Below are 14,575 nucleotides of genomic sequence, written 5' to 3' on the forward strand. Positions count from 1 at the left end.
AGAGGCAGTCGCTTTGCAGCCAAGGCTTGAAGGATGAGGGTGATTGGGAGGAGAGGTGGGAGTCAGGGCCCCTGGGTGATGGGGTACTGGAGTGCAAGGTTGTCTGGGAATGAGGTGGGGTTCCCATAATGTGCGTGCGGCTCGGCGCGACAGGCAAGGGTTGTGTGTGGGTTTGGGGGGACCTAATTGGGGAAAAGACACAGGGCCAAAGGCTGCTGTGGGGGGGTGGCCCTCCGCCCCGCCCCACTTACGCCACTGCGAGCTTCCAAGGCACCTCTACCGGAGCCCTCCCACCGCGCTGCATGGCAACGGGTGACCGCCAGGGGCCGCTGCCTCCGGTCCCCGGTGCTCCCGCCCCTCTCCATTGGCCTTTGTTGCCGTCGGAGCGCCCCGCTTGACTCGTTCCGGTCCGCCTCCTGAGCCTGGCGGACGCGCCTGCGTACTGGCAGCTGGCCGGGCGCTCGCAGGGGGAGCTACTGCAGGCTCCGCGGCGGCGGCGGCAACGGAGGCTGCGGGGGCGGCGGCGCGAGCGGCCGGGCTTGGTTGGGGAGCCGAGCCCGGCCCGGGAACCCGAGCAGCGAGAGTGCGGGGTACCTAGGCCCCTCACGCTGGACTTCACAGTCTCTGGGCCGCCTGACCTCCGCACGGGTATATGGGATGGAAGCGGGACCCTCGGGAGCAGGTAAGGGCCCCCGGGAGGGGTAATGGTGCATGCTCCAAGGATCGGGGGCTCCCGCATGAAAAGCGTGGTTTCCAAGTGAGGGAAGTGCTCCTGAGTGAGGAGAAGGGCTCTCACATGATGGGGGCCCAGTTTGAAGGAGGCTGTGTGCAGTTCCGGGGGAGAGCCATGTGAAGAGAGCCCTGAGATGGGGGCTGTTTGTCCAAGGAGGCTGTATGCAGTCCTGCGGGTTGGAAGTAATCCTGGACAAGGGCCTACACGCGCGGAAGGACTCCCAGACATCCGGGGAGGCCTACGGGAGGCCCGGCAGGTGGCAGGGGACGGGCTCCAGGTGTCCAGGAGAGGAGGGGGCGACACAGATGGGCCTGGACCTACCGCATGTCGGGGGCGGGGGCTCCGCTGTGTTGTGCTGGGCTGGGCTAGTGTCTCTTGGGAGAAGGCGCCAGAGCTGGACGGTGAGCTCCGCCCCAGCTGGGCCTGACGCGGGCGCGAGGGTCAGGGGGGCGGTGGGTGGGGACCTGGTCCCGGGATTCCCCCCCTGAGTCTGGGGAGTAGGAGCGGAGCCTCCGGAGCATGCGCGGAGGTGGCAGCTGGAAGGAGCTGCCTGATGTGGTGGGGGCGTGGCTGTCCGAATACCTCCATCTCTCCCCCGCCCTGTTTGGCTTGGAAAAAGGAGCGCGCTGATGGGGTGCATTCTGTCTTGGGTTATGCGGGCAGAGTCCAAACAGTTATGGTCTCCTCCCCTATTTTAGGGGCTCTGACATTTGGCCCTGAAGCACCTCAGTCACAGTTTGCCAAGAATGGGTTGAGGGAAGCTGCTAAAGTGCATCGTTCTGCCACAGTAAAGACTGGGACCCAAATAATGTTCTGAAGGTGGGTCCTCCTGAAGATAGGCCTTAGGAAAGGTATTGGTTACTGAGGAATCAAGGCCAGGACAGGGGCTACCTGGAAGGACTTGTCTACTTGGTTTGTAAGTTTCTGGTCCAATACTGAGTAGAGATGGTAGCTTTTAATCCAAAGATAATGACCTTTTCCATTGAATTGTCTGTTGAGGTTACAGTCTACATTTATAACATTTATTATAATATTTCTTAATATTTTCATGGCTCCTGTCTTACACTGGATCTTTCCGTTTTCCTCTCCCCACTCCCCAGAAACTATCAGGGCTGTCTTTAGAGCCAAGATCTAAACCCTGCAAACAAGTTGGAGTCTGGAGGAGTTTATAGCCTTCACACTGGTGAGGCCCAGGTGATAGCCTTAACTTCTTATTTACAGGCAATGAGGAGAAAAAGACATAGGAACAGAGGATAAACTGAGGCAGGACCGTCTTAAGAAAACTGGAGTCCTCGGGATGGGCTTTGGGGTGGTGATACCTTTTGTGTCCTGAGTTTCTTACCCTGTGATGGGATGGGGAGCCTGGACCTGGGAATCCTTTAGGTCATCTCTCACCACTTCATTACATTTGGTCTGGGGATGGGAATCAAATTCCATTTGGGACATGAACTTCATTACTTTTGTAGTGGAAATGATTTTGTCTTTTGTAACAGACCTAACTCCCCCCAACCCTTCCAAGGTACTAGCTCCTACCACCTCACTCAAGTTATCCATTTAGTGATCTATAAGTACTTAGTTACTGTTTTCCCTCAACAGCCAACCATGTAGAGGCTGTGTAGTCCTAAGGATAAGCGTAGGGAGCAACTGACTTCAGTACTACCTCTCTGTCAAGCCCTTCTCTCCATCCCAGGAACTCCTGTTTTGCAAGGCTGGGGACTATTTACAATAACCAGTGGAGTAGAGTAGTGGGGTGGGTCATTGAGGATGGACTGCTGGGTGCTGGTACCCGTTCTGGACTAAAGATTTTTATCCTGATGAATTTCTAATGGGCTCTGCAGTGATGAAAATTTGACTTTTCAAAAAATATGCTACAAAAAATAAGCTTCTCGGAAAGGAACTAGAACCTGGTGTGTGGAGTCAGCCATGGCCTTGGGAAAAGCCTAGTGGAACAGACTTTGCCTCAGTGAAAGGTATAATTGAGATTCAGTCTGGAAACTGCAGCTTGAGGGACCCCATAACTGCCTCCTTCCTAGGCCCAGACTGTTCTCTTGTAAGAAGCTGGAGGGGTGTCCTGAGGTGGCCTAAGGACATGATACAGAAAAGTAAAGCATTGTATAAAAAACAAACAAAAAAACCCTCAAAACCCAAAAAAACCTCACTGGGCTTATACCCAGGTCTGCCTTCTGTGCTCAGGTGTGTTCCTAGCACTTACACTGGACTGGTGCTCCCTGAGAGTAGAAGCAGTGTCTCATTTATTTGTAGAACTAGCAAGTGCCTAGTGTATAGGCCCTGACACAGAATACATGTTTATTAATTGAATCAAGTCACATTCAAGTGTGAACATAAATGGTTAAGCACATATGTGGATATTTAATAAAGTATATACTCACATGGGACAGATCGTTTTTGGAGAGATTGGCCTGTTAGTCTTTGCTTACCCACCAGCTAACCTAACCTAACCTTGAATTTGTATCTTTTGAATAAGCACTCTGGCTCTTTGGGAGGTATGTAGGCCTCAGAACTGCAGGAAAGGAATCCTGAGCCAGGGCTTTCAGCTCTGCTACTTTTCCTTCTCTGGGCTCCTTGGGGATGGGGGAGGGGGAGTGTCCTTTTCAGGGCCCCTCCCTCCTTGCTTTTGTCTGAAGAGAAGGGCCCCGCCCCTTTCCCCCTAGGCCCAAGCTTTGTCCTCTGTGCTGGGGCCCTCATCTGCATCACAAAGTGGCCGTCTGTCCCTGTCTGGGTCTGAAGGGAAGTGTCTCCCTTTCTCAGACTAAAAGCTGGGGTAAGGGGGGTGGGGAGGAGACTCTGTGCTGTTGTTAGGCTTTCAGGGGGATGAAATGGGAGAGTGGTGCCTGCTTCCTGCTGTCTTTCCTAGTTTGGAGATGAAGTGGGGGTGTGGGCTCCCCTGTTTTCCCAAAGCCTCCTTGGAGAGGAAGGTGCTCTAAGGCTATGTCTGGTATGTAGTCGGGTTTCTGGGGAAGAGAAGGCTTTGAGGCTAGGGTGCCTGTCCCATCCCCCATCATTTCTAACTAGCCCCCAGCTCAAGGGGTTGTCTTTCTCCCAAGGCCCCAAATGATGATTCGGTCTGGAAGGAGAAGGAGGTGAATGGAATATAAGAAGTTGGGAAGGGAAAGGATGTCTCTTACTGGTTACACCCACAAATGTGCATTTGTCCTGTATAGTGTTTATAATTGTTTCTGGGCAATTGTTCGTGTGTTTGTGTGCTTGTGTGTTGTTGTGGTGTGTCTATGGATATGTTTGTTCATTCATTTCATATCAGTATATTGAATACTTGCTGTGTGTGTGCCAGACATGAGATTAAGCAGTAACCAAGGCAGATATATTCCCTGCCTTTGAAGAACTCAGTCTAGGGCAGTGAAGGATATATGTATAAGCGTAAACTGCCAAAGTCTAAGTGTGTGTTTCTATGTGTGTGATGGGAATGTGTGTCTGTCTGTGAGCTTGTGTGCAATTTCTGTCCAGCACTTTCTGAGGTAGGCATCTAGGTGCGAGTAAACCTCTTTCACTTCACCACGTAGCTGATTTCTGAAGAGACCTTTTGCATCCAGGCTGGGCCTCTGTTTCCCTGTCTGCAGAGTGGGGACTGGGCTTGACAGGTGGTTAGAGGGAAACAGAGCAGCTTAGCTTTGGGAAGCTGCCCCTCCCATGAATATTTCTGACCTCTTCCTGACCCCCAGCTGAGGATATGCCCCATCCCCCTAGCTAGTCTGACTGTGAAAGCAGAGGTCTGGTAATGGGAGGTTCTGGGCTGGTTTATCCCTCTTCTCCCACCTGGGCTGGTTCTCTACTGCCAAGAACAAGAGCTGAGGACAAAGGCATATTCCCTTTTCTTCTCTCTTCCCCACTAGCTAGAAAATAAGACTGGAGGCAGCAGCCAGACTGGCAAAAGAGGGTAAAGTAGCTGGAGCTGGCCCTACCCTATTCCTTTCCCAAGGGCCCCCCTCTGTCTTGAAATTGATCTCTTCTGCTGTCTGGACCTTCTGTGTGGAAGGATCTGCGGGGCAGGGAGAGAATCCTGTGTTCTTCCCAGACCCAGTGTCTCTCCTCCAACATTCTAATTGCCACCTCTTCTTCCCAAAGGCCTTAGTTCTTTCTTTATTCAAGCTTTTCTATCATTCTCTCCCCAATGCAGCTTTGTTTCTTCCTGCCTGAGCTTCCAGCCTTAACCTCTTTAGCCCTTCCCCTTGACTCCAGCCTTCTCTCCTTCTCCTGGCCTTTTTCTATTGTGACCTCCAGCTCTGTCCTCTTCCCCAGCCCCCTTTCTCTTTTCCTTAGTCTCCAAACTCTGTCCTTTGAGCCTTTTCTCCTTTTCCTTCTCTCCAACTCTCACCATTCATTTGCCTTAATCCTGTCGCAAACACTGATCCCTGCCCTCCCTAGCCTGGCCTTCTGGGATCTTCTTCCTGCCCACCTATAAAGGAACATCAAGGTTATGCCATTTTGTATTCAGCATGATGATGAATGGAGTGAGCATCTGGCTGGCAGAGAATAGGGAATTCTTGGTCTGCTAGATACCTGGTGGAGACAAATATCTTACTCTAGCAGAAGAAAAAAAGGTTTTTTGTTTTTTTTTACTAGTAGCCAGATTTAGTCTCTCTGTTTAACATGCAATAGGAACTTATTACATGTTAGCTTAATGAGTTTAAAATAGACAGTAACTGGAGAGAGATTTTTTAAAAAACCCAAAAACACAAATGACCTCAGGATGTCCCCTGGAAGCCCTTGGCTGAAATGGGTGGCAGGAAAGAGGCATTCTTTATACTCTGGTGTTCCTGTTCTGGGAGGCCTTGTTCCTTCTCTGATAAGAGTAGTTAGAAGATTGCCAGACTTTACCCTCACCAGCCTCTTTGTCTTGTAGCTGCGGGCGCTTACCTGCCCCCCCTGCAGCAGGTGTTCCAGGCACCTCGACGGCCTGGCATTGGCACTGTGGGGAAACCAATCAAGCTCCTGGCCAATTACTTTGAGGTGGACATCCCTAAAATCGACGTGTACCACTACGAGGTGGACATCAAGCCGGATAAGTGTCCCCGTAGAGTCAACCGGTAAGTGATGCACACCTAAGCCACCAAGTCTGAAAGACACCAACCTTGAAAGAGGGGCCATAAAGGTAAAAGAAAAACCAATAGAGGGTGGTATCACCAAATCTAAGGAAGTTTTTGAGGGAGAGATGCCAAGTAGGGTAAATGCTGAAAAATATCATTGGACTTGGCTATTAGAAGATTATTAGTGGCTTTTGCCAGAGCAATTTCAGCAGAGTAGTTGAGCTAGTTAATCTAACTATACTGAGTTCAGAAATAAGTACAGTGCCTACTACATTTCAGTATTAGTTGAATGAATAAAGTGTTTTAAAGAATGAGACATGGGTATGTTTACAGATTAATGAGAAGGAGCTAGTGAAAATGGAGAGGTTGAAAGTATGGGACAGAGGAGAGAAATTAATGGGATGTCCTTGATGAGGCAGAAGGACACTGTAGGATGCACAGTTGGAGGGATTAGCCTTATTCAGAGCAAGTGATTGGTATTTCTTTCTTTCTTTCTTTCTTTTTTTTTTTTTGAGATGGAGTTTCACTCTTGTTACCCAGGCTGGAGTGCAATGGCGCAATCTCGGTTCACTGCAACCTCCACCTCCGGGGTTCAGGCAATTCTCCTGCCTCAGCCTCCTGAGTAGCTGGGATTATAGGCACGCGCCACCATGCCCAGCTAATTTTTTGTATTTTTAGTAGAGACGGGGTTTCACCATGTTGACCAGGATAGTCTCGATCTCTTGACCTCGTGATCCACCTGCCTCGGCCTCCCAAAGTGCTGGGATTACAGGCATGAGCCACGGTGCCCGGCCCTCTTTCTTTCTTTTTTTTGAGACAGAGTTTTCTCTTGTTGCCCAGGTTGGAGTACAATGGTGCAGTCTTGGCTCACTGCAACCTCTATCTCCCAGGTTCAAGCGATTCTCCTGTCTCAGCTTCCTGAGTAGCTGGGATTAGAGGTGCCTACCACCGGCTAATTTTTTTGTGGTTTTAGTAGAGACAGGGATTCACCACATTGCCCAGTCTGGTCTTGAACGTCTTACCTCAGGTATCTGCCCGCCTCAGCCTCCCAAAGTGTTGGGATTACAGGCATGAGCCACTGCGCCCGGCCTCTGTGATATTTCTTTAATTAATTAATTTTTTATTATTTAAAAACTATATGTATAGTATAAAAAAATTCAGGTATTACAAAAAGAATAGCAGTGAAAAATGTCTCCTTACTACCCTGGTCTCTAGTCCCCCAGTACCATTAATTGTTGCCATTCTTTTTTTTTTTTTTTTTTTTTTTCCTGAGACAGAGTCTCCCTCTGTTGCCCAGGCTGGAGTGCAGTGTTTCCATTTTAGATCACTTCACCCTCCGCCTCCTGAGTAGCTGGGATGACAGGCAAGCAATTCTCCTGCCTTAGCCTCCTGAGTAGCTGGGACTATAGGTGCCTGCCACCATGCCCAGCTAATTTTTTTTGGTATTTTTAGTAGAGACAGGGTTTCACCACGTTGTTGGCCAGGCTAGTCTCAAACTCCTGACCTCAAGTGATCTGCCTACCTAGGCCTCCCAAAGTGCTAGGATTATAGGTGTAAGCCATTCCTGACCAATTGTTACCATTCTTTTTTTTTTTTGAGATGGAGTTTCACTCTGTCACCCAGACCAGAGTGCAGTGGTGCGATCTCGCTCACTACATCCTCTGCCTCCTGGGTTCAAGCGATTCTCCTGCCTTAGCCTGCTGAGTAGCTAGGATTATAGGCACTCGCCACCAGACCAAGCTAACTTTAGTATTTTTTAGTAGAGACAGGGTTTCACTATGTTGCCCAGGCTTGTCTTGATCTTCTGACCTCAAGCCATCCCCCCACCTCCATCTCCCAAAGTGCTGGGATTACAGGCATGAGCTACTGTGCCCAGCCAATGGTTACCATTCTTGAATATGCTTCTAGATACTTTTCTACACATATGCAGGCATATGTACATATGTAACATTTTTAAACACACAGAACATAGGGTTCTTTATACATTGTTCCATACTTTGCATTTTTCCACTGAATCAATATATTTTTGAAGATGTTGCATACCAGCACATATGGATCTGCCTCATTCTTTTGCATAGGTTGAGTGGCTGTAATATAACTTATGTAATAAATCTATTGAGGAACATTTTAGTCTAAATTCTGCTACAAAAATGAAACTGTTGAATATTATATAGAGATACATTTTTGCACTCAAATATGAGTGTATTTATAGGATAAATTGTTAGAAGTGAGACTGCTGGCCTGATACATTTCAGAGTTTTCAGATATTGCAACATTTTTTTTAAAGGTAAGTTGTACCCACTTATGCTCCCATCAATAAGGCATCAGAATGTCTGATTCCTATACCTACACCAGTGTAATAGTTCAGATTTTTTTGATCTTTGGCATTCTGATCTTGGTCTAATTTTAAATTGTATTTTTTCTAATAAGGGAACTTGAATATATTTTTATATGTTTAAAAGTAATATATGGAAGGAGCATTTTGAGTGTAAGAGGAAAGGAGAAAAATTGATGCCTGCACATATAAATATGTTTGTGTAGGTATCTGAGAACTTGAGGTTGGCCTTGTGTACTATCCACTGCTTTTTTCAGATATTAGAGCTGCTTCCTGATAGGAGACAGGAATGGGTTCTGGAGTTAGAGGATAGTGGAGAAAGTTCTTCATAGTCTATATGGTCTAGGAGGCATAGAAGTAATCAGGAACATGAAAAAGATTGCTAGGAGGCAGCACTGAAGCCTAATTGGGATTGGCACCACATGATCACAATTGCTTCTAATACACTGTTTTGAGTGTTTTAATCCAGTAGTGTATAAGAGCTTTGATTTAGAAACTGTGGAGGTCAGTTGGTTAGATAAACTGGAATTTTGAAGGAATAAATGTACACCCTGGGGTCTAAGTGTCAGAGAACAGGAAGTAAGAGATGTTAAGAGATGAGATTTTTCTTCCAGTTTGTTTCTATTTCCAGTTCAGATCTCTTCTATCTTTTTTGCTTATCAGATCTGGGATTGGAGATTGGAGCAGCCTAGATTCTGTTCCTCATTTTATTGTTTTAACTTATTTTATTTTATTTTTTTTACGGAGTCTCACTCTGTCACCTAGGCTGGAGTGCAGTGGTGTGATTTCGATTCGCTGCAACCTCCGCCTCCCAGGTTCTCTGAAGCGATTCTTCTGCTTCAGCCTCCTGAGAATCTGGGACCACAGGCATGTGCCACCATGCCCAGGTAATTTTTGTATTTTTAGTAGAGACGGGGTTTCACCATATTGGTCAGCTGGTCTTGAACTCCTAACCTTGTGAACTGCCCGCCTCAGGGTCCCAAAGTGCTGAGATTACAGGTGTGAGCCACCGCAGCCGGCCTGTTTTAATTTTTTGAGACAAGATCTGGCTCTGTCACCCAGGATGGAGTTCAGTGGCATGATCTTAGCTCACTAACCTCTGCCTCTCAGGCTCCAGTGATTCTCCCACCTCAGCCTCCTGAGTAGCTGGGACTGCTGCACACTACCATGCCTGACTAATTTTTGTATTTTTTGTAGTGACAGAATTTCTCCGTGTTCCCCAGGCTGGTCTCAAACTCAGGAGCTCAAGCGAACTGCACACCTTGGCCTTCCAAAGGCTGGAGTGCAGTAGTGTGATTATAGCTCACTGAAATCCCAAACTCCCAGCCTCAGGTAATCATCCTGCCTTAGTCTCCCAAGCAACTGGGACTATAGGCACATGCTATCATACCCAACTAATTTAAAAAAATGTTTTTCTTTTTTAATACGTTAGGGTCTCACTTTGTTGCCTAGGCTAGCCTTAAGCTCCTAGGCTTAAGTGATCCTCCTGCTTCAGCTTCCCAAAATACTGGGATTACAGGGTGAGCCACCATACCTAGTCCTATTCCTGATTCTTCGTAGACCCTGGAGTCAAACCTTTCTCCCTCCAGCCTCCCTCTCTTCTCAGAAGGCACTCACACCAGTCTTTCAGGTCCATTAGAACCTTAGTGATCTGAGGACCAGCAGCGTCACTTGGGAGTATGTTAGAAATGTAGAATTTCAGGCTTTACTCTAGACCTGCTGAATCAGAAGCTACATTTTATTTTAATAAAATCTCCAGGTGATTCATAGGAATGTTAAAGTTTGAGAAGCACCGTCATAGAGTAGATGTTAGGAGTAAATATAATAGATGGGACATTGCCTGGACTTTGAATTACTTCCAAAAGCTTGAAGTGGTGGTAGTCTCTCAGCTTCCACAGGCCACTCCTATCCCCCACAGGGAAGTGGTGGAATACATGGTCCAGCATTTCAAGCCTCAGATTTTTGGTGATCGCAAGCCTGTGTATGACGGAAAGAAGAACATTTACACTGTCACAGCACTGCCCATTGGCAACGAACGGGTAAGGCTGGGAGTCAGGCTAGGCCTGTGTCAGGGGTCTGGGGTAGAACCAATCTCATGTAAGCCTCTTTGGAGTCTGGTGGTCCAGAGATCCTTTTCATCTTTTGTGCTGAGAAAGTATGTTTTAGGGTGAGGGGTGGGTAGGTGCTGATGTTTATTTAGTCTGTCATGTGCCTGTCTGTGTCCTAAACCGATTGAGATTAGACTTAAAATAGACCTAAAGGACTTCCTGCTAGGCTGAGAGGTAGTTGAGAGGAACAGAAGCACTGAACCAAGGTGGCTAGAACCTAAGGGCCTGGACTTACTCTGGAGTCTGCATTATAAGCCCCTATCAACTTGAAGAGTATATTCTCAGCAAATCCGTGGAGTCGGGTTATTCTGGCAGAGCAATGGCAATCCTTCACCCCTTTCTCTCACCCTCCTGAAGGTCGACTTTGAGGTGACAATCCCTGGGGAAGGGAAGGATCGAATCTTTAAGGTCTCCATCAAATGGCTAGCCATTGTGAGCTGGCGAATGCTGCATGAAGCCCTGGTCAGTGGCCAGATCCCTGTTCCCTTGGAGTCTGTGCAAGCCCTGGATGTGGCCATGAGGCACCTGGCATCCATGAGGTATTGGGTGTAGTTAGTATCTGGGCTACTAGTGTTGGCAGAACTGCTGTCAGGGGAGGAGGGGAAGCACATGCTAAGGTCCCACAGTGTGCCATTCAAAAAAAAATTATTTGAGCCCTACCACTTGCCAGGCAAGTGCGTATTTACATTTAGATGGTTTAAAGCCCTGGCCCTGAATTTCTTAGGTATCTTTGGGCCTCATCCCATCTGTTCCTGCAGGGCAGAGAGAAGGTAGAAACTTGCACAAGGTCAGTCATACAACTGGTAAAGCATCAGAGCTGGCATTAAAGCCCTGGTGTCCTGCCTTTCAGGCCAGGGCTCCTCCGTGCCCAGGATGCCTCACAGGGTGGGGGCCTGTGCCCGAGGGACCAGTTCTCTGCCTGTCCCTGCCAGGTACACCCCTGTGGGCCGCTCCTTCTTCTCACCGCCTGAGGGCTACTACCACCCGCTGGGGGGTGGGCGCGAGGTCTGGTTCGGCTTTCACCAGTCTGTGCGCCCTGCCATGTGGAAGATGATGCTCAACATTGATGGTGAGTGGGGAGAGCTATGGAGCCAGGGGCACCCCAAGTCCAGTGACCACACTCCCAGCCTCATCCATCCCAGCTCTGCAACCACACTCCTAGTCTAATTCCTACAGCCCTGGCACCCCCTACCCTCATCCCAATGCCCTATAAGAAAGAGGGTATAAATTGTTGTGCCTCCATGTATTCTGGAAGACAGAACCTGAGTTGAGTTATTCTTACCCTGTCCCCACAGTCTCAGCCACTGCCTTCTATAAGGCACAGCCAGTGATTGAGTTCATGTGTGAGGTGCTGGACATCAGGAACATAGATGAGCAGCCCAAGCCCCTCACAGACTCTCAGCGCGTTCGCTTCACCAAGGAGATCAAGGGTGAGGACCCAACAGGAGGGGAAGGGAAACAGCACCACTTTAGCCCTAAGAGGAAATCCTCTTGGGGTATGCTCGGGGGAGAGGCCAAGCCTGGGCACGTGAACAACCAATTTTAGTCCTGACAAGCAGTATGTGTATCTCAGGCCTGAAGGTGGAAGTGACCCACTGTGGACAGATGAAGAGGAAATACCGCGTCTGTAATGTTACCCGTCGCCCTGCTAGCCATCAGACGTAAGTTGGCAGGCATGCTGAGCCATACTTTGTTGGTGGAGAAGGGCTGAGATTCAGACTCATTATCTTTCCCTCCCTCCCCCATTGGCCCTGAGATTGAGCCTTGGGGACTGGCCCTGTTTTGGAAGATAAGCTGTGGGAATTTGGCATCCTTCCTCAACCTTCTCTGATCTGTTGATATTCTCCCTACCATTTTTACTTTCTTGATCTCCTTGCCTCCTTGGTCCTTTAGAGCAGGTGTGTTCTCTGATTCTTGTTAGGGTTAGGTGACTGTTAGAATCTCTCTCAAATTATTCTTCCTTTTGAAAAAGAAAGCTAGGCTCCTGGGATCCTTGGGGAAGCTATCATTGATTCCATCCCCATTCTTGACCTTAGGTTACACTGGACTATGAGTGTCTACTCTGTGTCAGGCTTTATGCTCAACATTAGAAATAAATGAGTCAGATAATGTCCTTACTTTTGTGGAACTTGCTGCTGAAACCTTTGGCTTTTCTCTTGGAGCCCTGTATGACCTGTTTTCCTATGAGTGGCAATGCTCAAAGAAGTTGGATAGGATGAAGCAAAGTCTGGGATTTCCTTCCCGTGCATCATATTGGGGCTAAATAAAAAGGAAGGAGTCTGGGGCTTCCCATGTTTGTGGGTCTAAAGAAGTGGGACTGAATGCTGGATTATGACACCTCCTTCCTTCCTTTCTTCCGAATAGATTCCCCTTACAGCTGGAGAGTGGACAGACTGTGGAGTGCACAGTGGCACAGTATTTCAAGCAGAAATATAACCTGCAGCTCAAGTATCCCCATCTGCCCTGCCTACAAGTTGGCCAGGAACAAAAGCATACCTACCTTCCCCTAGAGGTGAGATTGCCAAGTAATGACTGTGGAACGGGCATTGTGTATTACCTGCATGCTGATCATTAGATGTCTGTTTTTTCATTTTGAAGTTGGGAAAATTGACATTCTGAGAAGGTATGAGGTAGTTCTCCTGTGAAATAGAGGCCTCATTCTTACCTGCTAAGTTAATCTCCTTATCCCCCATTCTACTCTCATGTTCTTTCAGGGCTGCCAGGAAGAGACAAGCTGAATTTACTGTTTAATAAGTAATTAGTTCGTACAGGACAGAGATTTTAGATACTCACACTCATGTTGTCTTAATTTCTCTTCCCCTGTTGTCTAGAGCTGGAGTCCCCAGTGACCTGAAGATATATGTGTACTTTATTCTACACAAACTGGTGATAAATATTACCTGTAATGTAAATTCTGCTTCTCCAATGATTAACGTGTTCCTTTTGAAAAAATTTTAGCCTCAATATTTGTCATACTTTTATAGGTGGAATTCTGCAACTAAAGAAGGAATAGTAATGCTAAGTTATAGAATACAAATGCAGAATCACTAGGCTGTATTTTGTTTAGTATATACTGGCCAAATACTGAATGAGAAACTACTGCTTACTGCTTCATTGTCTCGTCCAGTGCTACTCAAAAAAGTGTGGTCACAGGATAGGCATTACCTGAGCTTGTTTAAAACCCAGATTTCAGGTTCCACCCATACTGACTGAATCAGAATCTGTCTTTTTGTTTATTTATTTCTCTGCTTTGTCCATGTTGACAGAATCTGTCTTTTAACAAGATCCTAAGGGTATGTACATTAACGTTGGAAAAGCACTATACTAGGCTACCCTCTTACTTTTTCTATTTTTTTTTCTTTCTTTTTTTGAGACAGAGTCTTGCTGTGTTGCCCAGGCTGGAGTGCAGTGGCACTATCTCAGCTCACTGTAACTTCTGCCTTCCAGGTTCAAGCAATTCTCATACCTCAGCCTTCAGTAGCTGGGATTACAAACATGCACCACCACACCCGAATAAGTTTTTTGTATTTTTAGTAGAGATAGTGTTTCCCCACTTGGCCATGCTGGTCTTGAACTCCTGGCCTCAGGTGATCCTCCCAAAGTGCTGGATTACTGGCGTGAGCTACTGCGCCTGGCCTACCCTCTTACTTTGATGCAACAGCAGAAGTCAGATAACCCAGACCAATGCTCAAGTCTTCTGGTGAGCTTCTAGGATTTCACAACTAACCTGAGGGAATTAGGCTAAAGGGAGAAGAGATCCCCAAAACCAAGAACTCTGACTTGGTTAATAGCCACTGATGCACATGAAGGCAACATGTTCTCTGAGGTATAAACAGAGGTCTTTAGGGACAATCTTAGCTAAGTAGATAGTAGCTGATATTTACTGTAAGCAGAGATTTGTTAGCCAATTAACATTATTTCTATTTAAACAATAGTTTCCAAGATGTATAATTTATGTAATGACTTAGATCTTGATTTCTGTTATTGTTTATTTAACATATGTTTGTTGAGCTCCTACTATGTGTCATATATTCTTAGGTGCTAGGAACATGGAGTTTAACAAGACAGACAAGGTCCCAGCTGTCATGAAGCTTGCATTCTAGAAGGGGGAGATAGACAATAAATTGATAAACACATAAGATAGTTTCAGAGGGTGATAAGTGCTGTAAGAATAATCAATAGGTTAAGGGGATAGAAGTAAGGGGGGAAGAGGGTAGAGAGCTACTTTAGTTGTTATCAGGGAAGTCCTCTTTTAGGAGATATTTAAGCTAAGTCCCAAATTATGATGTAGAAGCAACCTTGTAACAACCTGAGAGAAGAGCCTTCCAGGCAGGAG

General features: G+C 47.2%; 1 protein-coding gene across 17 annotated transcripts in view; it reads left to right on the forward strand.

Moving 5' to 3' along the window:
* Positions 1-427: 427 nt before the first annotated feature.
* AGO1 (argonaute RISC component 1) overlaps positions 428-14,575 on the forward strand; it is a 47,338-nt gene continuing 33,190 nt past the window's right edge. For 2 of the 17 annotated variants that reach the window (XM_078331217.1, XM_078331220.1), the window contains exons 1-9: positions 428-682; positions 1,432-1,552; positions 5,613-5,796; positions 10,050-10,170; positions 10,597-10,778; positions 11,090-11,308; positions 11,535-11,669; positions 11,813-11,900; positions 12,604-12,751. In XM_078331217.1, coding sequence (XP_078187343.1) covers positions 11,113-11,308; positions 11,535-11,669; positions 11,813-11,900; positions 12,604-12,751 — 567 coding nt within the window. In that variant the 5' untranslated portion in view covers positions 428-682; positions 1,432-1,552; positions 5,613-5,796; ... (1 more) ...; positions 10,597-10,778; positions 11,090-11,112. Of the gene's footprint in view, positions 683-1,431; positions 1,553-1,833; positions 1,928-5,612; positions 5,797-10,049; positions 10,171-10,596; positions 10,779-11,089; positions 11,309-11,534; positions 11,670-11,812; positions 11,901-12,603; positions 12,752-14,575 lie in introns of all 17 variants that reach the window. The other 15 variants (XM_035250791.3, XM_078331213.1, XM_078331218.1 and 12 more) reach the window with 8 other exon arrangements.

This window comes from Callithrix jacchus, chromosome 7 (assembly GCF_049354715.1).
Source record: "Callithrix jacchus isolate 240 chromosome 7, calJac240_pri, whole genome shotgun sequence".
Classification (NCBI taxonomy): Eukaryota; Metazoa; Chordata; class Mammalia; order Primates; family Cebidae; genus Callithrix; species Callithrix jacchus.